This window comes from Lutra lutra, chromosome 14 (genome assembly GCF_902655055.1).
Source record: "Lutra lutra chromosome 14, mLutLut1.2, whole genome shotgun sequence".
Taxonomy (NCBI): Eukaryota; Metazoa; Chordata; class Mammalia; order Carnivora; family Mustelidae; genus Lutra; species Lutra lutra.
The window spans coordinates 33,799,596-33,823,661 of NC_062291.1; the positions used below are offsets into that span (position 1 = coordinate 33,799,596).

Consider the following 24,066-nt stretch of genomic DNA (forward strand, 5'->3'; position numbering starts at 1 on the left):
TCCTGGGTCTCGTGCCGGGAGGATGGCACTATGTGGGAAAGAGGAGAGAGGAGTTCTGTCCAGTGCCCATCTTGTCCCATCAGGGCTGTCCGGTCACAAAGCTCATGTCCCAGGGAGAGAAGCTGCCATAGGCTGGAAACTATTGAACTTCTCGGATGTAGGCCATTTGGCATTTGTAGCTGGTAAAGTTCAGGTCTCTGGGGTGGGCTCCCAGCACCCCACCATCCTTGAGACAGGGGCTGAGCCATCCAACCCCTTCTCCCTTCTGCCCTATAGCACCCAGAGGAGTTGAGGGTCTGGCCATCAGAGGTATCTCAGAGAGTCTGGGCTCAGATCAGGAGGGAGGAAACCAGGACCAGCGTCAAGGCTAAGGGGCCACTCAAGAAGGTCAGCTCTGCCTCAGATGCACCTGCCCCAGGCCCAGCCACAGTTGCCCGCTGGCCCCAGTTGGTCTAGAAGGCCTCAGAGTTTGGAGAGTCAGGCACGGGGTCTGCAAAAAAAAGGAGAAGTAGAATGAATGGGGAGCTTCTCAGTCCTTCACCCCCTAAGCCCACACGGGGAGGCTGTAAGGCCTCACAAGGGGAGGGAGGCTGCTGCCCTGCAGGCCACAGGGAGGTCATGACCTCGCAGGCTGTTGTGCTCTGCGGGGGTGGGTTGTTGGACTACACTTACCGAGGGTTGGAAAGAAGACATCCCCAGGGCCTGGTGGAGACAGAGGAGTGCCCGGCTCGGAGAGTAGGTGCCGCCCGGACTCTGAAGGCTGCCGCTGAGCCATGTAGGACAGTGGAGACCTGGGTTTGGCCTCTGGCATGGTCTGGGAGGACGGGGAGGCCTCAAAGCCAGGATTTTCGAGTCCTTGCGTGTTGCCACTAGGAAAGGAGAGCTGGCTCAGTCCGTTGCGCTGCCCAGGTTTGGGCCTCTACCCTCCTGCCTGCCCCACTCCTCTGCTTCCCTCCCCACCCCTGCCTTCACAGCCCAGGCTTCTGCACCCTCTTCCCGCAGGAAGGGAGGAGCCAGGGTCAGAGAGAAAAGGGCACGACTTATACTCATCTCCCCTGAGCTCAAGGCGGCATCCTATTCGTTACTTGGCCGTCCGCCCTGGGCGCAGCTGGGAAGCCTGGGGTCAGAGACATGCTCAGGACACCAGATTTGGGAACCTGTAACAGGTTTCTCTTTGGTCAATAGAGCTGATGGCATTAGCATTGAATGCTTGTAGTATGGTGTGGGGAGCAGGGTCCTCCCTCTTCCTACTTGGCAGCGGGACCACCTCGAAAGAGACCGCCACCCCCTGCCGCCAACTCTGAGATCCTGGCAGGATCACTGGCAGGATCTCCTTTGACCTGTCTAGAAAATCATCTCTTTCAAACACCTAGAGGCACTCTGGGTTTGCTGGTAGAGGTAACTGGGCCAAGTTTCCGAGTGGGGCTCATTCCTGAGGATACCGCCCCCCGCCATGCCAGCCTCCATGGCCGCTTCCTGCACCGAGCACACCAACACACATTCTCCCAGCCACCATGTGCCCTGCCCGCTGCCCCACTAGGAGCCCCTGGCCAGCCTCTGCCCTGGTGGCCTGCGGTAGCCTGATGACTTTCTCCTTGGAGTGCTCTACAGGGAGGTCATCCCCCTTTGGGGGGTGTGCCATCCCCCTTTGCATGTTTCAGTGTCTGTCCCCAGTTCAGCTGCTTCCTCCTCCTGCCCCAGCCTGACCAGCTGACACTAGGCCTGAAGGAAGGTGCCGGGCTCATCCCAGCAGTGTTAGAGCTCAGCCTACTGGGCGGGGTGGGGGGTGGGCAGTGGCAAGGAGAGCACAGATGTGTAGGCCTCAGTGGCAGATGGCAGACCCTTTGCTAAGCAGTTGTGCCCTGGAGGGCTGTACAGGAGCCTCCTGCACAGCTCTCCTTCTTGACAGCTGACCCAGGGCCTGGGGAGGACCCGGAAGGCCTTGTCTGTGTTCTGAGCCCTGTCCCAGGACAAGTTATCAGCGGGATGAGCGGGGAAAGGAAGCTGGTGAAGGGGAGTCCAGTCCAGGCAAAGAGTGACCCCCCCACCCCCGCATTAAGTCCAGTTATGGTCTGAGTGTAGACCGTGCCCAACAGAGCCGCAGGCCCAGGGAGAGACAGGGAGAGAAAGAGCTTGCCAGGCTGGGAGTCGGGGTCGGGGGCGCTGTAGGCACTGTTCTCAGGAAGATCTCCAGAGGCCTTACCTGTCCATCCGCACCAGCTCCTGGGCACCTGGGGGACATACAGACAGAGAAGCTAGTCACAAAGGAGAGGCTTCCCTAGACAGCATCCCTGTCCCTGCTGCCAGATGCCCTTCGAGGAACAGGAGCAAGGCCAGGCTGGGCCACGCTCAGCCCTGGATCCACCTTCTGCTGGTTCAGGAGGCCCACACGGCAGTGTTTGCCCTGCACGCAAGGCCTCGGTGAGCCTTGTGTTAACCGGTGATAAATGAAACTCGGGCTGCATTTCACAAGTATAGGAGACGGTGCTTGTCCCCAGGAGGCCAAAGGCAACCAATGCTTTCTCCTATGGCTTCATTAGGTGTTGCGAGACCTTTGATTTAGGTATCAGGTAAAGGCCTCTCTCCTGAATTTGCTATTTCCTGTTTGGATACTTGCCATACTCTGGTCTGTCGCCATGACTTACTGAGCGGGAGGGCCGCGAACTCAGTCCCTAACTGGAGTCCCTAACTGGAACTCTCTGGTCCGTCCTCCACATTGCCTAGAGGGTGGCTGTAGCAGTGACATCTCTCAGGGGAGCCATAGGGGCCTGAGACCCCCTGACTTCTCAGCCATTCCGCCACTTTCTAATGCTCCTCCAAGCTGCTGCTGCACTGTCCCACTCCCACGATTCCCCACCCCCAAGCAGGCCCCCAACCAGAAGCCGTGGCCCTACTTCCCTCTTCCTTGCAGCTCCCTGAACACTTCTCATTTGCAAGAGCTCCACCATGGTCACTGTGGGGAAACGTGGGCGGGAGGGTCACACACGGAACACAAGGGAAGTTGCACAAAGGCTCCTAAAATCTCTGCTCTCGCAAGGAGTCATGGCTACCGTTTAGCAGGCGGCTCTGTGCATCGGGCTTTGGGCAGGTGCCCAGCATTCCCTGGGCTCATTCTCTCCACCCATTGAGGGGGTGGGTTTCTGGACCCACTTTAGAGCTGGGAAACCCAATCTCCATCTGAAACCGGGTTGGTTTCCACACCGATCAACCTCTGCAGGAGGCTGCCTGCCTCAGTGCTCCCAGCCCTTTCTCTCTTCCTCCCTGCGTATGCTCAGAGCCAGCGCCCTGCCTGCAGCAACCCACACACGCTTGCTGTCCCCTCCCTCCCTCCCTGGACTGCCCCCCCAACCCGGGCACTTAGCCTCCATCCTGCAGCCAAACTCCTGGTGTTTCGCAGTGACTTCTGTTCCCATAATTCCAGCAGCAGCACTTCTCACAAGACTAGATGAAAAAAGGACCCATATCTCCCCTCCCTCTCCATTTTGCATGTGGTTTCTCTCCCATCACCTCTTGGGTCTGTCTCGAAGACTCTGGTCCTATAACTCATTTTTTCTTTCTTTCTTTTTTTTTGGAAAGGGGTGAGCCAACTGGCCTCCAAAATACTTTTTTTTTTTTTAAGATTATTTATTTATTTGACAGAGAGAGAGATCACAAGTAGGCAGAGAGGCAGGCAGAGAGAGAGAGGGGAGGAAGCAGGCTCCCTGCCAAGCAGAGAGCCGATTTGGGGCTCTATCCCAGGACCCCGGGATCACAACCTGAGCTGAAGGCAGAGGCCTTAACCCACCGAGCCATCCAGGTGCCCCCAAAATACTTTTATTAGAAGATAAATTATTGACACCTTCTTGTTACCGCATATATTTAATTTAATATGGGGATAAGGAGCTGTAAGCAGCTGCACGTCACAGAATTAGGGTCCGTTTAGTTTCAGAGGATGCGTGCAGCACTGGGAGCTCTTTACTGAGAGCTGAGTGTGTCTCCCTCCTCGTCCCTTCCTCACCTGCGTGAAAACACTGCACAGATGAACACAAGCTCACGGCAGCTCCACAGTGATGACTCTCCCTGCTTGAGAGTCATGGGCTCCTCTTTCTGCTCCAAGCCCTTGACCCACCTGCTCCCCCCCGACATCCCCAATCTCAGGTATTTCTGGCAGTAGGCTATGGCGGGTTTTGTGAAAGGAGTGTGGATGTCCTGAGAGTAAGGGAAAGGCGACCACAGCCCCTGAGTGAGCGACTGTGGGGGCTCCAGGTTGGGCCCCCCAGGAGAGAGGGCAGTGCAGATGTTATGGTCCAGCCAGAGGAAACTGGGTGTGAGCCAAAAGCCACCTGCCAACAGAGCAGCTCTCTCTCTACTACCTTCTGCAACCGGCCAGAGGGGAAGAGGCAGGAGAGGTGATGCAAGGGCCGGAGCAGAGGCCTCCCCACCCTCCTGCTCCTGGAGGCCTCAGGCTAGCCCAGGTTCAGGGGTGTGGTCAGAGGAAGGGCAAGGGCCACTGTACCACAAAGGAGGATGAAACGGTATTTGTGGCCATGACCCGAAGCCTGGCTCCGCCGCTGACTGTGAGGGTCCCTTGGTGAGTTACTGAACCTCTCTGTGCCTCGGTTTACTCAGTTGTCAAGGAGGAAGAATTGTCGGACCAAGTTGTCGCATCGTTAGGAGAGAAGGCATATAACATCCTTGGCATGGGACCTAGCACAGCAACCTTCCCAGGCTGGGGTTGTGGCCAGGATGTTCATGCCAGTGAGCATTCTGATGATCTGGTGGGAGGAGCCTGAGTGGAGAGCTCTGGGCTTGAGTCCCAGCTCCGCCATTTACGCACTTCAAGAACACTCGGTTAACGATTTAACCCCGCTAGTAAGCTCAGGTTTCTCAGCTCCACAGAGAAAGAACTGAATTAAGTTATCTCCAGGATCCCTTCCAGTTCTAGTAATCCAAAGGTCGTTTTTGTCCCAGAAGTTACAATGCTGGTTACAAATCAAGCCTACCCCTACCTTAAAGCAGATCCGCAAAGGATCTCCGGGGGCGGCAATTTTATAAACCAGTTTGAACCACTCTGTGTGACTATTCATTCAGTCAATAGACATTTACTGAGTGCCGAGCCAGGACCACTTGAGGCTGGTGGGCACTCAGGCCCCCCAAATGGCACACCTGGGTCCCCTCCTCTCTCTACCATGCTCCTTGCAGGGACTCGAGCAGCTTCCATCTCTGGAACAGAGAGGAAATGTGCCTGCCTCTTGCCTTTGCTGATCTCAGGGGCTGAGCTGGGGGCTGGGGCGGATCGCTGGCACTCTCACACCCCAGGCAGGCGAGGATACTCACGGCGGTTGGAGGCCACCTGCCTTTGCCTGTAGACCAGGAGCAGGATGAGGGGAAGGCAGAGGATGCCCACAATGCAGGCGCCGGTAGCCAGGGCAGCAGCTGTGATGCCTGTGAGGAGAAAGAGAGCCACAGTGAGACTCCATTTCCTCCATTTCTCCTGAGGGGAGACTGAAGCCCAGAGGAAAGTTCCAGGCAGCAGGGGGACCCAGCTTTACCCAGGCCCCGCAGCCAGACCCTCAGTGACCTGCAGAGGCAGAGAAGGCCCAGGGATCCCCTTTCAAAGAGAGCCCCATGCCACCTGCCCACATGGGCCCAGGGCACACAGAGATGAGGCCAGGTGCTTAGAGCAAAGGCAGCTCTGGGAAAGAGAGAGCGGGGTCTTCATCCCAGGCCCCTGGGGCGGCTCAGCTGCCCTGGGCCACAGGTTGTTCCCTGGAAAGGGAAAGCAAGTCCTTCACAGACCCTGTGTCCTGACATTCAAGGTCAGAAGGAACCCAAGTGGTGAAAAACGTTTGGAAATACATAGCTGTGATGGTTGCACCACATGGTGAGCAGAATTAATGGCACACTTAACAGTGGTTAAATTGCTAATCTTATGTTATATACATTGTAACAATAAGAAAAAAAACATCAAAATGAACAAAAGCCCCACTCATCCCAAGAGACCCCTTAGCTCTGGACACAGCTTTTGGAAGTGATCTCACACATACAAGTCACGGGGGGAGATGTGGGTGAGAATTAGAAAAATGTGAATCCTTATCCAGTGTTTTAAAATTTTAGACTTTATAAATTAATATACATATAATTTATATATATATGTGTGTATATATATACATATATATGTGTGTGTGTGTATATATATATGTATATATATATATGTTAAAATATATTTAAGAGTTTTCTCCTGGGGCAACTGGGTGGCTCAGTCATTAAAGCATCTGCCTTAGGCTCAGGGTCCTGGGACTGAGCCCCACATCAGGCTCCCTGCTCAGCAGGAGGCCTGCTTCTCCCTCTCCCACTCCCCCTGCTGTGTTCCCTCTCTCACTGTCTCTCTGTCAAATGAACAAAATCTTAAAAAAAAAAAAAAAAAAGTTTCCTCCTCCTGCTGCTCCTCCTCCCCCCGGGGCCCCCTACAGAGGCAGTCCCTGTCCACACTTTCCTTGCGTGCAGCCCAGATTTGTTCCCTGCATACACAGCAAATGGCTGCTTTTCATGACAATCGCTTTGCCCACTTAGCATGTCACGTTGCCCACGGACAGCTCTGGATGGCACAGAGCTCTACCTCATTCTGCCTCGCGCCTTGTCGCTGGGCTTACCCCAGAATTTATGGAGACAGTCCCCCACTGGTGGACATGCAGATTGCTTTGATTTTTCCCCGTAACTAATAACGTAGCCGCGGACTCCTTGCACATGCATCGTTGCTCTCTTGGGAAAGTACCCCGTACGCAAACTCCCAGCGGCGAAAGTGCTGAGGCAAAGAGTACATGCATTTTCCTCCAGGCTGCTGTCTAATCGCCCTCCACGTTACCATCCCACCAACAGCATGGAAGGCTTCATTTGTTTCAGCCTGTCTGCTGACGCCAGGAGTTTAGCTGGGAACAGACGTGCCCTCGGAACCACAACCAGCGTAAATGCATTTCCTTCCCAATTTCAGCCCTTCCCAAAATACAAAATATGGGCTGGGATACCTTGTCACGTCGTCAATGTGGCTCCCAGGGAGCTTGGGGAAGGTGGAGGGGTTGTGGTCCTGGTGTTGCCTTTGCACTATTTATTTGGGAATAAAGGCTGTTTTTATCTCATTGTGTTGCTAAACACCATGATGGTGTAAATAAGCTTTCCGGGGGTTTGTTCATACCACGGAAGAGAACAAACTGTTTACAGGCACTTTAGACCTACCCACTGTTCAGGAACAGTTGCTGTGCTAATTACAGAGCAAGTTCAAGTCCACATTAAAGCAGGTTCCCTGCACATCTCAGCAAGGCTGCGGTTTGACGTGGAGTAGTGAAAGTAGACACATTCTGTAATTTAGACATTCAAGGATTTCTAACTCCCTGTCATAGGACCTTCTGGTGGGCACTGAGAAGGGGGTTGCAAAGTGCTCTATTCTAGTCGTCAGAGCAGGGCTCCAGACTGCTACTAAGCCACGTTCAGTGGGGTTCGATGCTTACTCACTGGGGATCCCTGTCCCCACTCCAGGCCTGACTCCTGTCCCCAGGCAGAGATCCCCCTCTGTGGGCCCTCCAGGGGATCAGGACCTGGTTTCCTTACAACCTGGTCTGAGAGTTGAGGTCAGGACAGGGAGACAGGAGTCTGGGGACAGTTTTGTGGGACCACCTGCCCTAGAAGCTATGGGCTCTTCTGCAGAGCCCAGCCTTGCCCCAGCTCCCCACCCCCTCCCATAAGCATGGCCAGTACCTGAGGAGGAGAGGGTGAGGGGTCCTGCTTGGTAGCCTTCTAGAGCCACGCTCACTAGGAAGGTGACCAGGCACTGGCAGAGAGAGCTGCCAGGCCAACCCTGAGAACTATGCCAGGCCCTTACACAGCAGGCTGGAGGGGAGTTCCACCCAACCCTACCCTTCTGCACAGTACACCCTTGTCTAGAGCCTGCCTATATCCCGTAGGTGGGTATGTAGGTAGGTGGGTAGGCAGGTAGGCACGAGAGGGGAGCAGGAAGTTCCTTCAGGCTGCCTGGTTCCCCCAGGAGGGGGTTGAATGAAAGCAAACCAAACATTCTGCTGTGTAGGGCGACAAGGAGGTTGCTTGGCAGGAGGTAGCCTGCCCAGGCCCCTTCCCTGGCCTCAGTGAAAAAACCACAGCCCCTCAACAGTCGGGGGCTCCTTGGAGACCAACTTCCTCAGCCTCTCTCCCCTCCTCCCCCAGTGTCAGACTGACTTGGGCTTTCAGATGATTTCCTAGCCCAGCCACCCTCTTACTTCCCAAAGAGACCATTAGGAGACAGGGCTGCAGGGAGAACAGAAAATCCCAGAGCCACTTGGCTGGAAGCATCATTAGCCAACCAGGTACCAGGGCTGGGGTACCTGTGGGGCACCTGTCTTAGTGCGAGCAGGGACTGGGGTCTTTCCAAAGGTTGGCAGCACTGAGGGCAATACCCAGCAGCCCACCCTGAGGCCCACTAAGCACAGGGGTCACTGGGCAAATGTTTCCAAACCATTAGAAAACAGATGTGTGCCCACTGTCTATTGCCATCTACTTGCCATCCTGTCATGGCCCACATGGTACATAATTTCTTTCTTTTTCTTTGAGGCGGGGAGGCAACATTTTTTTAAATTGAGGGTTTCTATAAAATCTGGACTTCTGACCTTGCTGGGAAATGGAGAGGCTGTGGCAGCCCCGGCCCCCCTCAAGCACGCAGCAATTGGAACCGCACTTACAGGCTGGCAGCTGGCTGCTCACCACGGTCCCCACCCTCCCCAGATCCCTGGCTTCAGGGGCACTGGAGTTTTTGATCCCAGATTCAGCCTCTTGGGTAACATGGATTGCCTCCCTGTTAGTGGGGAAGGGATACACATGCTCCCATTTCTCAGAGGATCCATGATACCAGGAGAATGGAAATATTGCCCCCAAACCCCCACACCCTACCCAAAAGGATAACTGGGTTCCTCTTCCTCGGACACCATGTCCACCTTAGTGATAAGACTCCACCACAGCTAGAGTCTCCAGATCTCCAGAACCAAGAGTCTGGAAAGGGACTGGGCCTCCAGAGGTCACCAGCAAAGTCATCACCCTGCCCTCAACAGTTCTGATAGAAGGAAACACACCCCTTTGGCCCTTGGGGAACTAGATCACTATGGACAGTAGCTCAGGGAAGCAGGGACCAGAGTGAGGCTGTGCATCCCTGGAGGAGAAGGCAAATGTCAACATCTAAGAGTACAGGTGCCCAGCAAAGGAAACTTGACCCACTCTTGACAATCAAGTTCAAAGTTCTGCTTCAGCCTTGGGTTCTTACCAGCCAAAATTCCAGGCCTTCCCGGTTCACTTCTGTTTCCTTAATTCCTGCAGCTACTTCTCTAGAGTCTTAATTAGGAAAAGTGAATCAAATCTCTGCTCCCGGGACGCCTGGGTGGCTCAGTTGGTTGAGCAGCTGCCTTCGGCTCAGGTCATGATCCCAGCGTCCTGGGATCGAGTCCCACATCGGGCTCCTTGCTTGGTGGCGAGCCTGCTTCTCCCTCTGCCTCTGCCTGCCACTCTGTCTGCCTGTGCTCACTCTCGCTTCTCTATGACAAATAAATAAATAAAAATCTTTAAATCTCTGCTCCCTCTATTTTGTACCTTGTTTCTTCATTGTCCCCACTGGCATCTCTAATATCTGTCCCCAGGACTTAAATTCATAAAACTAATTTTCAGAAAATCGGTGTTGAGAGGGGAAGGCAACCCAGCACCTGGGCTTTGTGACTGAGAACCAGGCGCTCTGGCTGAGAGACTGGGAGCAGTCCCCGCACCTGTCTGCGCCTCTGTTTCCCCACCAGTGAAATGTGGGCAGTGGCAGAGGGGACGGTCTATAAGGGAGCTCTGCGAGCTCCTGGAGGAAGAAGGGGGACTGGTGGGTTGCTCAGAGTGGAAGGAGCAATGGGGAAGTGAATACTCGTGGGCCCCCTCCAGGTGAAGCTCGGCCCCCGCCCCGGGGGCTTGCACACACAGCAGTCCACTCTCACCAGGGAGCTGCCCGGGGAGGAAGTGAAGACAGCAGTGGCCTGGTGCTGAGGCGACACATCAGGTTTGCGGTACACAGAAACGGGCTTGAACCAGAGTTCCTTAGTTCCATGCAGGTCTGGCTCAGACGGAAATGTGTGTTCTAATTTTATCCCTGGCTAAGCTGTTTGTTGGTTCAAGCAAGAGTGGTTGGAGGAGAAAGTCATCACGACCTTTGAGCTGGGCTTTGCTGGGGCTGAAGTTCTAGCTGCCCTCAGTCTTTGTGCATGATCTACTGGAGGGCAGGGGGGGTAAGGTCTGCACTCTTGTATCTCCAGGGGCTGGGCCAGGGCTGGTCCACATTAGATGCCTTGTAGATACTGATGGATAGAAGGCTCTGGAAGCCAAGGCACTCTCCTCTCCAAAGAATGGAGACGTCTCCCCTTTGCCTGCTGCCTCCAAGTTGCTGGGCATTCTGCCCTGGCCTCTGAGTGCCCAGACATCCCTCCAAGCAGTGGCCTGCCTTCATCCATAGGATGCCTCCCACGGCCAGAAGCAGGGGGCTGATTGCCTCCCATCCACTGCCCTCTGCGTTCCTCAAGCTGGGAGGAAGGTAAAGTGAGCACATCCCAGCTGTGTGAATTTGGACAAGTTATGTCCCCTCTCTGGGCTTCTTGTCCATGTATGGAAAGGGAAGGTGGTACTGCCTGCTTCAGAGGGCTCTAATCAGACTACATGGGGATACCAGTACTTGTAAAGACTGAGCACAGTGCCTGGCATGTCGGAAGAGCTCTAGGAAAGGTAGTTCTGTTCCCCTTCCCAAGTCTCTCTGTCCTCTCTCCCCCATGCACAGAACAAGGAAGTTTTAACAAGCCAAGAGGACCCCCACACACATAGCCTTCTATGGGGCAGAGCGCTGGTGGGCAAGAGCAGCATCCCCTGAAAACAGCTGTGGCACTCGGCACCTGTCCTGGGGGGCACTTGGCCGGAGACCACTGTCAGGGCACCCCCCCACCCCCAGGAGCCGGCTTCCCCGGGCTTTGAGCCTTGGAAGGGGAGTGGGCTTCTGGGAAGTTCAGCCCAATGGCTCTGGGGAAGGGGGCAGTGAAAGGGAGGGGCAATAGCAGGGAAGGAAGAACAGGGGTGCCATGGGCTTGGGGTGATGAGGTCAGAGTTTTGAGTGGGGCCTGGGTCCAAGAGGAGGGCAGAGGAGAACAGAGAACCCAAAAGGGCCAAAAGGGCAGTCCCTTACTTTCACTCTCCCTGGGCGATGGTGGGTACGCGATGCACTGCGTCGATGTTGCTTTGTCTGTGGGAGCAAAGAGAAGGGGCGTTAGGTGGGCCTGAGGTCAGGAGGGCCTGTCACAGCCAGCACACGCACACACACAGACACATCTTCTCACCGCATGGCTGGGTGTGCCCGGATCACTCTCACGTCCTGGTGTATGGATACCTGCGGGCACCCAGCCCGTTGCCTCACACGCTCTCACCTGGGGACACACACACACACACAGAGTCACTCCCCAACAAGCGTTCACCTGCTCATACCCCAGGTCACATATCATGGCCACCGTCTTGTCCTGAGCGGTACCTCCCATCCTAGGTTGGTACCCTCTCTTACCAGACAGAACCATGCACACCCCCCTCTCTGTCACACCCCACCGACCGGAGAGGCTTACACGCAGCCCTACACCCCATGACCACCTCTTCTCACCACATACGTCCCTGGAGTGTCCATGTCACCCATCTGGAACCACACCCCCCTCCTGACACAGAATCACACGTGGTCACGCCACCCGGCCCCTAGCAGCCCAGCCCCAGAGTCGCGTTGTCACCTCGGCTCGCTTTCCAGCCAGGCCCTAGGGCGCCATCCCAATGGCCACGCCCCCCCCAGCAGTCCTGTAGAGGAGCCCTCACCCGTCTGCACCACCAGCTCCATGGCGCCGTGGACCCTGTGCTCCGAGTGGTGGTGTCTGACCTCCACCACCAGGCAGCAGTAGAGGCCACTGTCTGCGAGGGTCAGGTTGTATATGGTGATAGAGAAGTTGCCATGGTGGTCAGAGACCGACTCCAGCCCATGGCGCTGGGCCAGGTCCTGGCTGGCGTTGGCCTGGTGGGCGCTGTGGTGCAGGTGGAGGTCCTGGAACGTGAGGTTGCGGATGGGCCGGCGCTCTGAGCACACCTGTACTTCACCCCGTGAGCTGCGGTACCACGTCTTGTAGTAGGTCACATCGTGCCCTTTGGCCATGGGACCTGCGATCCTGCAGGTGAGGCTGACGTTCTGCCCCTCGGAGCACACGTACAGGGAATATGGCGTGGCCACCTTGAAGGCTGCCGCCGGACCTGTTCAGAGAGACAAGAGACAGTCCCCTGCCTGCGCCAGAACCACTCCCAGTTCCCCCTGAGTGAGGAGGAACCTTGGCCTGGGGCTCCAAAGATGTGGGTTCCCCAGCGACGGGCCCCAGGCCAGTCAGTTGACCTCCCTGGGCCTCAGCTTCTTCCTTAGCTCCTGAACCTGACTCCATCGCGGGCTGCATGGGAGGAGGAGCTTCTCCAGTTGAGGGACTCTCCTGTCCTCGGGGAAGCTGCACAAGGTGCAGGACAGGCTCTGGGCAGGCGGCAGACTGGGCCCAGCCAGCGTGTCTATCTCCCCACACCATGGCCACTGGCACTGCGGCTCTACCCATGACCAGCCGCGGACAGCTCCTGCCTCCACACCCCATGCATTCTGGTGGGAAGCAGGACGAGGAGCATGAAGGCTATTTGGGAAGAGTAGCTCTTTGCCCTTGACCACCCTTCTGGGGCCATTAGCACTTTGGGCCCTACCCTCTCCTGGGGCTGGCCGTGTCTTCCCACCCCCTCATCAGGGAGCACTATTGGAGCACCTTCTGTGTGCAGGGCCTGGGCCAGGGGCTACATCTCACCCGGATGCTGAGCACATGGCCTCCCCTTGGGAGCTGAGGGCCTTGCCACATTGACAAAGCAGGCCTTCCTGACAAAGTAAACAACAGGCTAAAGGGCAGACTGGTGCCAGCCTACAGGGCACTTGGAGGAGGGAAGACTTAGCCATCCTGGGAACGGTCAGGAGACTTCTCGAAGGAGCAACTGTCTTTGGGGTTGATGGATAGAGAGGATTTCAGCAAGTAGAGGGGGTGCCCTGGGCCAGGTGGCGAGGAGGCAGGAAAACCCAAGGTGTCTCGGGACAGGGGCTACATCAGTCAAGAAAGGTCGCCTCATCTGTGTACCCACTGCCATCCAGTCTTCTTAGAGATATTTCCTGGTTCATTTTGTCTCCAATAGGCAAATGAAGCCGTCCCCTGGTCCTCTTTATCTTACCCCAGCCCCCCAGCACTTAACCATGCTGATCCCCCTCAAGCGATGACCCTTAAAAGGAGGACACTGGGGCTGGAGTCCCGGCTCCTATCTAGCCGTGGGAGCTCCCCTTCCTCACATGCGCAATGAGAAAAATATTGACATAGTACATGGTTGTGAGAGGACAGAGTGAGGGAAAGCTGAAAACACGAGATATGTATGTTCTAATGCCCTTTACAGACACAGGGAGGATCACTATGGTTATTATACGTTAGCGGTATTTGAATTTTAATTGGCATTTCAGAGGCTGTTGTAAGTCAGGGAAGGAGTTTGGAAATGGTGCAGAATCCAAACCAGCACGTCTCTTCCACGACCACTGTAGGAATCAAGATAATGCCACTTCCTCCTGCCCACACCCCCTTCCCTGCCTTTAGAGCCTGGGAACCTCCAGCAGAGCTAAAAGCTTTGCCCAGTCCAGAAGAAGGCAGCCTGGTGTAGCTTCAGAACTGGACACGCCTGCATTGGAGTCCAATAGCTGGGAGTCCTTTAAACTCTGAGCCTCAGACTCCCCCGTGTCAAACAGAAATGAAAAACATCTACCTGCCAGAGTTGAGGCAAGGATTACAAATGCTTTACATGAAGTGCTCATAAATTGCTTTGCTAGTACTTGGTGCTGGCTACAGGGAAGCTAGACTGCTCTCCCATTCATTTGGGCAAGTCCAGAAACATTTCCTAGGAGTGAAAATAGTTCTGCAGAATGGAATGGAGAGGCCAGCTCCAAACTCTTTCCCACTAAGGTGTGAATGACTAACAACAGCTTGGGATCCAATTCTGGGGGGCTTGCATATTGAAAGCAGAGTGTGGGGGGTTAGCAAAATCATGGCCCCAAAGAATATATCTGCAAGGTGGTGTTTTAGGCCCCTAGAAAGTAAGGAAGATACACACACACACACACACACACATACACACACACACACCCAGATCCTTCCATTCACTCCACCCACATGTGAGAGGGAGCTAAGTCTGAGAGCCCCAGATCTACGGAAAATCTTTGCCAAGGTAAGCAGATATTTCACAACTTGCTGGCAAGATGCTGGTCTCTGTTTCAGGCAGAAATGTAGAGGCCCAGAAGGGGAAAGTGATTTTCCTAAAGTGCCACAGAGGGAGGGTCTGTTTGGACTCAGAACTTGGAGCCTGGGGGGCTTCAGGTAAAGCCAGATCTAGTTAGAACTAGAAGAAGAAGGAAGTGCAGGTATCCTGTGCTATGCCAACTCCCTTAGGGGCATGTCTAGCAACCCTATAAGGTCAGCGTTGTTTTCATTCCTGTTCCACTGAGGAGAAAACGTGAGGCACAGAGATGCTAAATAATTCAGTGAAAATCACAGTAAGTGACTCGGACTCCCTCTCACAGGCCTTGGTGGCAGCTGTGGCCACAGAACTATGTGTGCCAGTAAATGAAGGGCATAGTAGACAGGGAAAGGACCCTCACAGGCACTCCCAGAAAGACCGAAAACCTGCCCAGAGAGCAAGACCAAAGAGCTGTGTGCCTTCTGCTCCCCCCTTCCCCAACAGGCCCCAGCCAGTGGCAGCTCCCACCAGCACCTCTCTCAACTCGTGCCCCATCTTTCCTGTTCCCAACCCCACATCCTCCCCCAGAGAACCCAAGGCCGGAGCCAAAGCCAGATCCAGCAGCATGTGCTGCGATCACACACACCTTGGGGGCTGGGGGAAAGCGCTGGCTCAGTAGAGGCCCCGGGATGGCTGCAAGGGGGACAGGCAGAGCCAGGGTGGAAGCAGAAGCAGGAAGTGGAGCACAGAGCTGAGCCAGGTGGGGCTGGGGGCTGCGGAGTGGTCAGAGGTATAGATGGGGCTAGCTTGTGGCTGGGGCGGATCAGGTAGGGGCAAGCAGCACTGCCTGCCTCCGGTGGGACCCCAGCCCGGGGGCTGCCAGCAGGGCCTCAGGCTCCAGCCCTCAGGGTCCACGCAAGGGGGTGGGTGAGCACAAAAGTGCCTGGACAGCACTGGGGAGAGATTTTCAGCCCTAAAGGTAATTTCCTTGAAAACCCAGGGTGGGACACAGAATTGCAGAGAAGAGCAAGGGGCGGGAGGCATAGGGAGGGGAGCATTGCTCAATCCCCAACACCCAACACACCCCAGAGGACGTCTTCCCTTTTTAGAAAAAGGAGAAGCTTGCAGTGGGATTCAGGTTTGGGGGATGGGGGACAGTGTTCGATTTCACAAAAGGGCCCAACAGCAGTGAACCAAGGGTTCCCAAGGTCTTGTCTTGGTCAGGGGTTCAGGAACGGCGGGGGTCATCCCCTTAGGTGTCTAAGACTCAAGCCAGGTCAAAACCTAGGACAGCCTGCCCTTGGGAGGGTGCTCAAGGGCACAGAGTTGGGGAAAAATAATGCCCGTCCCCCATGCTGTCCGCAACTGCACGGGCACACGTGTTACTAGGGGTATTTATATCGCACAGCTGGATTTGTAATTATTTGGCAGGAGGATGTTGTTTATTGTCAGGAGCAGATCCTTTTGGACACCTGGGTCATTGTCAGAGATTGGGGAGAGGCTGGGGAGGAAAGCCCTCAGCTCCAGGGTGGCTGAGAACATGTGAGACAGGAAAATGACCCTGCGCCTGGGCCTGAGCCCAGTCACTGCGCAGCTCTTGGAGCCCAGCTGTCACTGGGTAAGGAGGCAGAAGCCTCCGGAGGAAGATTGCTAGGAACCTGGAAAATTCCAGGTCTCAGGATAAAAACCTTGGTCTTACAGATCCCTGGGCCCCTGTCCTCACTTAGCCACATCCTTGCTGTGTGCCCTTGGGCAGGTCCCACCCTTCTCTGTGCCACCCTCTCCTCATCTCAATAGACTCCCCATGTTCCATGGGGGGTTAAGGGGGTAGGAGAAGAATAAATGAAACAAGATGGGATTGGGAGGGAGACAAACCTTAAGTGACTCTTAATCTCACAAAACAAACTGAGGGTTGCTGGGGGGAGGGGGGTTGGGAGAAGTGGGGTGGGGTTATGGACATTGGGGAGGGTATGTGCTATGGTGAGTGCTGTGAAGTGTGTAAACCTGGTGATTCACAGACCTGTACCCCTGGGGATAAAAATATATGTTTATAAAAACTTAAAAAAAAAAAAAAGAGACTCCCCATGTTCCTAGGCCTTTCCAGTTCTGAGAGCCTGGGGCAGGAGGAAGGGGCTATGTTTCCTTAGGGCAGAGGAAGGGAGCAAGAAATGGGCCACTTACGTGTTAGGACTTACTTGCTGAGCGTTTTATACTCCTCTCATTAAATATCCCCTGAAGTAGGTATTATCATCCCCGTTTTATTTATTTTCTTTTATTATTTTTTTAAAAGATTTTACTTATTTACTTGACAGAGTAAGAGAGAGAGACGGAGAGCAAGCACAAGCACGGGGAATGGCAGGCAGGGGAGAAGCAGGCTGCCTGCTGAGCAAGGACCCCAATACAGGGCTCGATCCCAGGACCCTGGGATCGTAACCTGAGCCAAAGGCAGATGCTTAACCGACTGAGCCACCCAGGTGCCCATTTAAAAGATGAGGAAGCAGACGCTGAAGTTAAACAACCTCGCCAAGACCACCCAAGCCTATGTGGCTGAGCGGAAACCCACAGCTTGGACAGGCTAGCCCTGCAGGAAGGAAGAGCCCCCGCCCCCCACCCTGCAACTCCTGAAGCGGGTGGGGCTGACACCTGTCAGAGAGTGAACTGACCCCAGGCTGACTGCAGCTTCCAGGCAGTCTTCCTGGCTCTGCCTGGGACCTAAACCGAAAACACCATGCCATCATTCCACAAATAGGTACCAAGGTCCTACCATGAGCCAAGCCCAGGACAGAGAGGCCACCCCTGAGGGATGGCCGCTCAGAATCTAGTCTCGCTCCTGCCACTTCCCAGCGGTGGGACCCTCAGCCAAAGGCAGGCTCAGGCCCTTGTAGAAGCTTCTGTTCCGGCAGGCACCGGGGAGAGGGGCTCCTGGCTGGCTCCGTCTCGGGGTGCTATTTTTCATGACTTCACCTCTTTCCCCCCAGAAGGCACCTCGTGAAACCCTGTGGGTGTGCACGGGATGGGTGTGTGTGTGGGTGTGGAGAGGCCTGTGTATTTTCCCTGACGGGGCATGAGTTTAGCCCACGGTTGCCAAGGCGACACCCCAGCCTTTGGAGGTGGGGCCCCAGCTTGACTAGTCAGGTCTGGGAGGCCGCACCCAAACAGCAGAACTCTGTCCAGCTGCTGCTAGCGCTTGTAAGTAAACATCCCACAGTCCCTGATCCTCTGCTGTGGCTGGCCCAGCGCAAGCCGCAAAAGGCCAGGACCTCACCTTCCCAACGAGCGCCAAACAGGCGCGGAACTGGTCTCCAGCTCCCGGCCAGGCCCTGTCCCCCAGGAGGGGTCTGTGGAGGGTGTAGGGAAAGGCTCGGTTCTGTCTTTAGCAAGCGGCAGAGCACAGAGGGAAACAGAGTCCAGGAGCAATCAGGACCGAGTCTGCCAGTGCCGAGTTCCAGGAAGTGACCCCCGGTGCGAGGGGAGGAGCCGGCAGGTCAGCGCCTGGGGTCTGTGGCCGGCAAGGACAAAGGGCATCTCAGATGTGTTTATTGATACCTGCCCCCGCAGGAAGTGTCCATTCACATCGGACCAGGGAGTCTGGGAAGGGGAAGCCAGGCTCTATTGGAGGAAGCGGGGCTTCCAGCACCTTGGGAAAGCATCCGCACATCCGGGGCTGGAGGCTGTTGGCCAGCACGCCTCCCTGGAGAGGGCCTGGGCAGCTGGCCAGACGCCCCGCCAATGGATGCTTCTCTGGGTGCCTCCTTCCCAGACTCGCCCAGGCCTGTGTGCAGCCCAGAATACCAGCTCCAGCCAGCTTCCCCCAAGGGTCTGGGCTGTGAGGACTTCCTAAGGTCCAGGTCCCAGTCCCTGTGCCCTGCCCTCGGTGCAGGCAGCCCGTAGCCTAGACACAGTGGAGGTAGCCTGGGTCGGACCAGAGGGCCCACGTCCTTCCTGCAGAGGGAAGCTGGCCTGGCCAGTGAGGGCTCAGCTTGCTGTAAGCTCTCTCCCTCTTTCCCTCCCTGCAACTACCCCTACCCCCATCCCCCCCTCGGCCTGTGGTTATTGGGATAACTAGTGGGCCCCACCATAAGAGAGGACCCAGCTGGAGCTACCATATTTACTTGGACACTGTATTTACTTGAGGAAGGCAACAGGGGCTGGGAGAACTGGGGGCTGGAAGCGGCTCGGAGAGGCCCTCTGACCCTGACTTGACCTCTTAAGAAGGAGGCCACTGCTCTCTTTCTTTTCCCCAGAGGCAGCTGACCTGTCCCCTGCCACCAGCTATTGCTTTCCACAGTGGTGGGTTGGCTCCTGCAGCGGTCGGGGAGGAGCCGATGGCGACTCTAACACAGTTTTACTTTTAGTTTTATGGCATTAAATGCCATAGAATCACAACGAGAGAAGGTTATCCTCTCCTCCCCACCCCGCCACCTCTTTTTTAACAAAGGACAACAGGTTCAGGCTCAGAGCCTTCCCCAGGCTATAGTTTCCAGCTAGAACTGAATACCCTTATTTGGTTTTCTTGTTGTGTACTTGCATGATTTGGGTCTATTTATGGCAATGATACTGGCTTTCCATTGGTGGCAGTGGTAGAAAGTTTCCTTTTAAAATCTATTTACTTGGGGCGCCTGGGTGGCTCAGTGGGTTAAAGCCTCTGCCTTCGGCTCAGGTCATGATCCCAGGGTCCTGGGATTGAGCCCCGCATCGGGCTCTCTGCTCGGCAGGGGGCCTGCTTCCCCAAAACTAAACTAAACTAAACTTAAATCTATTTACTTAAGTAAAAGAATAAGTCCATTTGAGGGGAAAAGTAAGTACATATGATAGGCAGATGCTGCTGCCCAAGTCCCAAAGGTAAGGAGGAGAAGGCCGAAGCTCAGGGGGCACTGTCTCGGAGCTGCCCTTCCGAAGGGGGCAGTCAGGCTCCCTGACACCCCGTCCCCCAGGCTGCCAGTGGCTCAGAGAGAATGTGTGTTCGGGGTCCCACAGGGAGTGAAGAGCTTCTGCTGTTCAACCCCAGGTGCCCAGGGGAAAGAGCATCCCAGGCAGAACAGTTAAAGGACAGGGTCCCCTCAGGCCCGAGCACAGAAGGTTCATTACTGCGTGACGCAGGTACCTAACCGCCACGGCCTTTCCCTCTGGGAACGGGCAGCCCAAGCAACCCGGCGAAACGTAAAGATCAGTTGCAAGAAAGATTCCAGTTAGACGGGCCAACCCTGAGCTGGGCTTGCCTTGAAGTTGCCAAGTCCCCCATCTCTAGGGAACCTGAAGAGAATCTACAGGTGCCTCCATGGACATTTCACATTTTAAGTGCCTATAGGTGCCAACAGGTGGCGGGACCTCCAGGATTCTTGGAGTCTAGTCCTAGGGAAACCAGTCCTGCCTTCCCACACCCTGAGCTCTCCAGCCAGCAGGGAACTTAGATGGAGGGCCAATGGCACGTGGCTGCAGAAAGCCAAGCAACAGCTAAACACCCCATGTCATCCACCAGGGGCCAGGCACGGTGCTGAGGCTATGCACGGACTCTTCCTCGCAGCCTGCGGGGTGGGATACCATCATCATCATCATTGTAGACATGAAGGAACTTGCTCAGAGAGGCTGAGTGAGAGCCCACAGCTGTAAATGGCCATCTTGGGATTCGAACCTAGATCCCACTGACTCCCGAGACCAAACTGTGGGGCTCACAACCCCAGGTGCCTTGCTTCACCATTCCCATTACAGGCTGCCATCATGGAGGGTTTGGGCCTGCCAGTGCTGCTGCTAAGGGGACCCGAGGGTCCCTTAGAAAGCTGCACTGCCAATCCCTGGGTGCCCCAGTGAAGGCAGGCTGCTCCTAGATGAGTAGCAGGCCCAAACCTGGGGGCCTCAAGCTCACTATGTGGGGTTTAGTCAGTGCTGGTTGAAGGTGTCACTGCCAATAGGCCAGATGGACCCCGAGGAGCCCTTCCTTCCTTCTTTCCCTTGATCTGCTGGAGCCTAAGACCCATATGTGGCCTATAGGGACACAGGCCTATATAGGGATAGGTGGCCTCTTTCAGCTTCCCAAAACTGTCCCTCCCACCCGAGCCACCTGTTCCAGGGAGCTCAGGCCCTGGCAGGGAACCTTTACCCAGCTCGTGGGGGAAACAGACCAACCCAGCTGGGCAAGTACTGGGCTGGAATTGCTGGGCATCCCTGGCATTGGGTAGTTGCCCCCTCATGCCCATGGGCCGGCCTCAAGGGCCATCCCAGGGGTTCTGGACAGAAGATAGTGGATTTCCTAAGAGCTGACCTTTGCTGTGTCAGAGGCTTGCGCCATTGGGTTACCCAACAAGGCCCTACAGTGTGTTTACCATGAAGGGGAAGATGGGGTCTCCCCTCCCTAGCCTCAGTGCCCCTCCATGCACTAGTCCCAGAGTCCAGGCCGTCCAGGTCCACCTATAAGGCCATGGTAAGGACAAGAACTTTCTCAGCTCCTAGGAGTGCATATAGGGGGAGAAGAGTCTGCCACCCTTGGGATCTGCTGGGGCCTGGCTCTCTAGGTGCTTCCCTCCACCATCTCACCCTGAGTTAAGCCCAGGAAAGGGGTACCCTGAGTACCTGCTCACCACCTTGGTGCTCCTTGGTGCTGACCCAGGCTCAGGAGCTTAGAAAACACCCGCACCAGCCATCTCCATCTTACCTTCCCAGACATGAAGGCTTTGACCCTGAGCAATCCTGCCCAAGGCAACCCAGCCCCTCCGCAGGCCAGCGAGTAAGTCTTTCCAAGTCACAGGTCAATCCTCCTGACCATGCCTGCGACGAGGCTTCCTGTCTGTTAGCCCCTCGTTACACACTGTCCTGGGTAGTGTGAATGTCCATTTGCGTGCCCATATGACAGTTAAGAATATTGAGTCCCAGAGTAGTTCAAAGCTGAGAGACCCCCTTCAGTGGAAACCTACTTCGAGCTCTAATCATCTCCTTGAACTGGGCCTGAAGCTGTCCCTTTGGAGTGCCAAGCTGTCTGGGTAGCCGAGACCTCTAAGGGAAGTCTTCTGGCTAAGTAGATGATACGGGGTGAAGGCTGTGACCCTCTCTGCTACCCGCTACTCTGCAAGGGAGCCCCCTACACCTTAGTTCTCCCAAACTGGGGCTGCTGAACAGAAAGCAGCCTGGCCAGGGGAGGGTAGGGGAAGGGGTAAGCGAGCAGAAGGGCCTCTCGGGCTCACTTGAGAAGAAAGGGGCAAGCAAGGCAGGTGCTCTGTGGTGGGGTGCTGGCCTTCCTGCCTGCCACCATCCCCTGCCCCTTCTGGAAGCCATGTCCTGCCATGAAGCATGGCCTTGGTGCCAAGACGGCCTCCCCCATACTGGGAGAATCCAGGCCAGGGCTAGGCAGCTCCGTGTGTGGGGTGCAGGCTCCCTCCTCCTTATCAGAGGCCAGACTCCCAGCACTGAGATAACACGGCCGCCTGCAGGCACCCAGTTTGTTTCTGAGGTATATTCCAGGTTCTCTCAACTTTTTTTCTCTCAACTCATTTTGCTCCTGCCCTGTACTCCCCATCTTTTCTTCTTCTGACCCACCCACTGGGTCCTTGTGCCAACCTTCCCCCCTGCCTCCCTGACTCCTCTCATGACTCAAGCTTTCCCTGGGCTCTCCCCACAATGTTTGGTTCACAGGCTGCCTGCCGGCCCCCTCTTCCCTTGAAATACAGCTGCTCCAGCATTGGGCACACAAGAACCAGGGGCCAGGCTATGGGCATCCCAACCTCTGCCCTCCCCTCAGCTCCCCACCCTGCTCTGGGTGCCCCCGTGTCCTGGCCAGGATTCCACTTGGGGTTGTGACAGTCTGGGCTTTGGGAGGAAAAAGTGGCACCTCCCTGGTTTTAGGGCCTCTGAGCATGAGCTGAGGAAACCGAGACCAGAAGGATGCCATAAGTAATCCCGGGACCCAGATGGGGCTCATGGCCAAGCCAGGAAAGTGGTCCACAGTCTCTCTAGGACTCCACACCGGTCCCTGAGCTGCAGCCTTGCTAGGATGTCGGGAATCAGCTGACCACTTAACTTCCAGCAACCAGACCTTCAGGATAAGGACCAAATGGGCGCCCACATCTGGGAACGGACCCATGTCCCCCAAGGTTCAACCAGGAGTGTCGCCAGGGAGCAGGACACAGAGTACCACACCTCCTGCACCCAGTGAGATCCTGGAACCCTGAGGCAGGACGGGCAGGGAGATGCCACAGGTGTCAGAAGCCTGTAGGGTGCACAAGAAAATGCTGGGGCTGTCCCCACCGTGGCCACCTCCCGTCCTGCAGGAGCTAGTCCTGCTCAGGGCTCTCTGTGCACAGAAGAGTTGGCAGCCAGCAGCTCGGGCAGCTGTCAGAACATGCAGATGTGCCACCGCCCAGCCAAGGCACTTGGCAGACAGCCGCTGGCCCCTGCAAGTCGGTCCCAGCAAGTAGGAGACACGGCAGGCAGAGGGGGGCGTCCCGCTCCCCCTGCGCCCCCCTCCCTAGCCGTGTTGTCCCAGTGCTCCTCCCCAGCGCCTGGGTAGGACTCCTGCCGACCTTACCTCGGGAGGCAGCCAGGAAGAGAGCAAGGAGCACAGGCCCGCAGCGCGGGCCGCTGGCCTCCGGGACCAGGGGGACGCCCATATCACTGCCGGGCGGCGTCTGGAGCCCCGGGGCCCGGAGTGGGACCGCGGGCTTGAAGGGGGAGCGCCTGGTGCTCCGGGAGCGGCGGCACACAGCTGGCCGGAAAAGCTCCGGCTGAGTGAGTGCAGAGTGAGGGCCCTGGGTGCCGGAGCCGCGACTCCAGGGCCCACCCCCCTCTCCCACAGCGCCCCCGGGGGGCCGTGGGGGGAACTGCCTCACCGAGGGCCTGTGGGAGGGGCTTCCCGCTGACTCACAGGGCGACCGGCCCTCTAGGTGGAGGCGACAGCCCAAGCGTTCCTATCAGCCCCGCCTCCTTGCTACTCCCTCCGGTGCCCCTCTGGAAAGGATTAGTACAGCCCTGCCGCCTGAAAAGGGTATTGCTTCTAACTTACACTTAGCGGCTACACAAGCACCGCAGGTTGTGTCTGACCTCACCCACCGGCCTTTGAGTTGTCTGGGGGCAAGCCCCTGTCCCCAACATCCTCCAGCCCAGAGCAGGGCCTGGTAGGTAGGAGGCACTCCCGGCGGTGGAATGAGTGAGTGAATGAATGAAATCTAACTTTTGTAAAGGGCCAGGCAGGTTGGAGCCCTCTTGACGGTAGATCCCAGAACCTGCAAAACCCTTGTGTGTGCACCTGTGTGTGCACACGCAGCACACATACACACACACACACACACACACACACGGGGCACAGTTGCAGGGATACACACCAGGGGTGGCCCATCCCTACAGACGCATGCGTGTATGCATCTGGTAGATATCCCATAGGAAATCCTTAGGGCCCCTCCCCAGCTAGGCTCCAGCACCACTCCCTACTTTGCACCCTCTCTAGGTCCCTGTGCCCTGGGTGTCCACACCCAGGTCCACACCCAGGTGCACCCCTCCCCAGTCCTCTACTCATGCACCCCCATCCAGCACTGTTGCCGCTGGTGGCGTCTCCCACCTCCCCTCTCCCTCAGGGCTCAACTCAAGTCCTTTCCCTTCACCAAGGGTCCTGAGCTTCCCCAGCAGGCACCCCTCCAGGCCTCGCTGTTCACACTCTCTTCTACTGTCTCACCCAAGTTGCCAACCGGCTGACCTGCACCTGGACGTACCTGCCCGCCTGAGCTAAACTGTGACCTC

At 56.2% G+C, this 24,066-nt stretch overlaps 2 protein-coding genes across 8 annotated transcripts in view; one reads left to right on the forward strand and one right to left on the reverse strand.

The window, feature by feature from the left end:
• The window catches only part of CDH23 (cadherin related 23), a 400,055-nt gene that overhangs the window by 335,138 nt on the left and 40,851 nt on the right, over positions 1–24,066 (forward strand). Inside the window, exon 39 of one of the 7 annotated variants that reach the window (XM_047702759.1) lies at positions 6,817–7,042. The exons of the other annotated variants lie outside the window; for them this stretch is intronic. Coding sequence (XP_047558715.1) covers positions 6,817–6,828 — 12 coding nt within the window. The 3' untranslated portion in view covers positions 6,829–7,042. Of the gene's footprint in view, positions 1–6,816; positions 7,043–24,066 lie in introns of those variants that run through there. 7 annotated transcript variants of the gene reach the window in all.
• On the reverse strand, positions 132–23,110 carry VSIR (V-set immunoregulatory receptor). Its single transcript, XM_047702764.1, has 7 exons — positions 22,862–23,110; positions 11,884–12,309; positions 11,219–11,275; positions 5,317–5,424; positions 2,204–2,231; positions 673–869; positions 132–490 (listed from the first exon to the last, which is right to left on the reverse strand). Exons 1-7 carry the CDS (start codon positions 22,941–22,943, stop codon positions 453–455), a joined length of 936 nt encoding a protein of 311 aa, XP_047558720.1. The 5' UTR covers positions 22,944–23,110; the 3' UTR covers positions 132–452.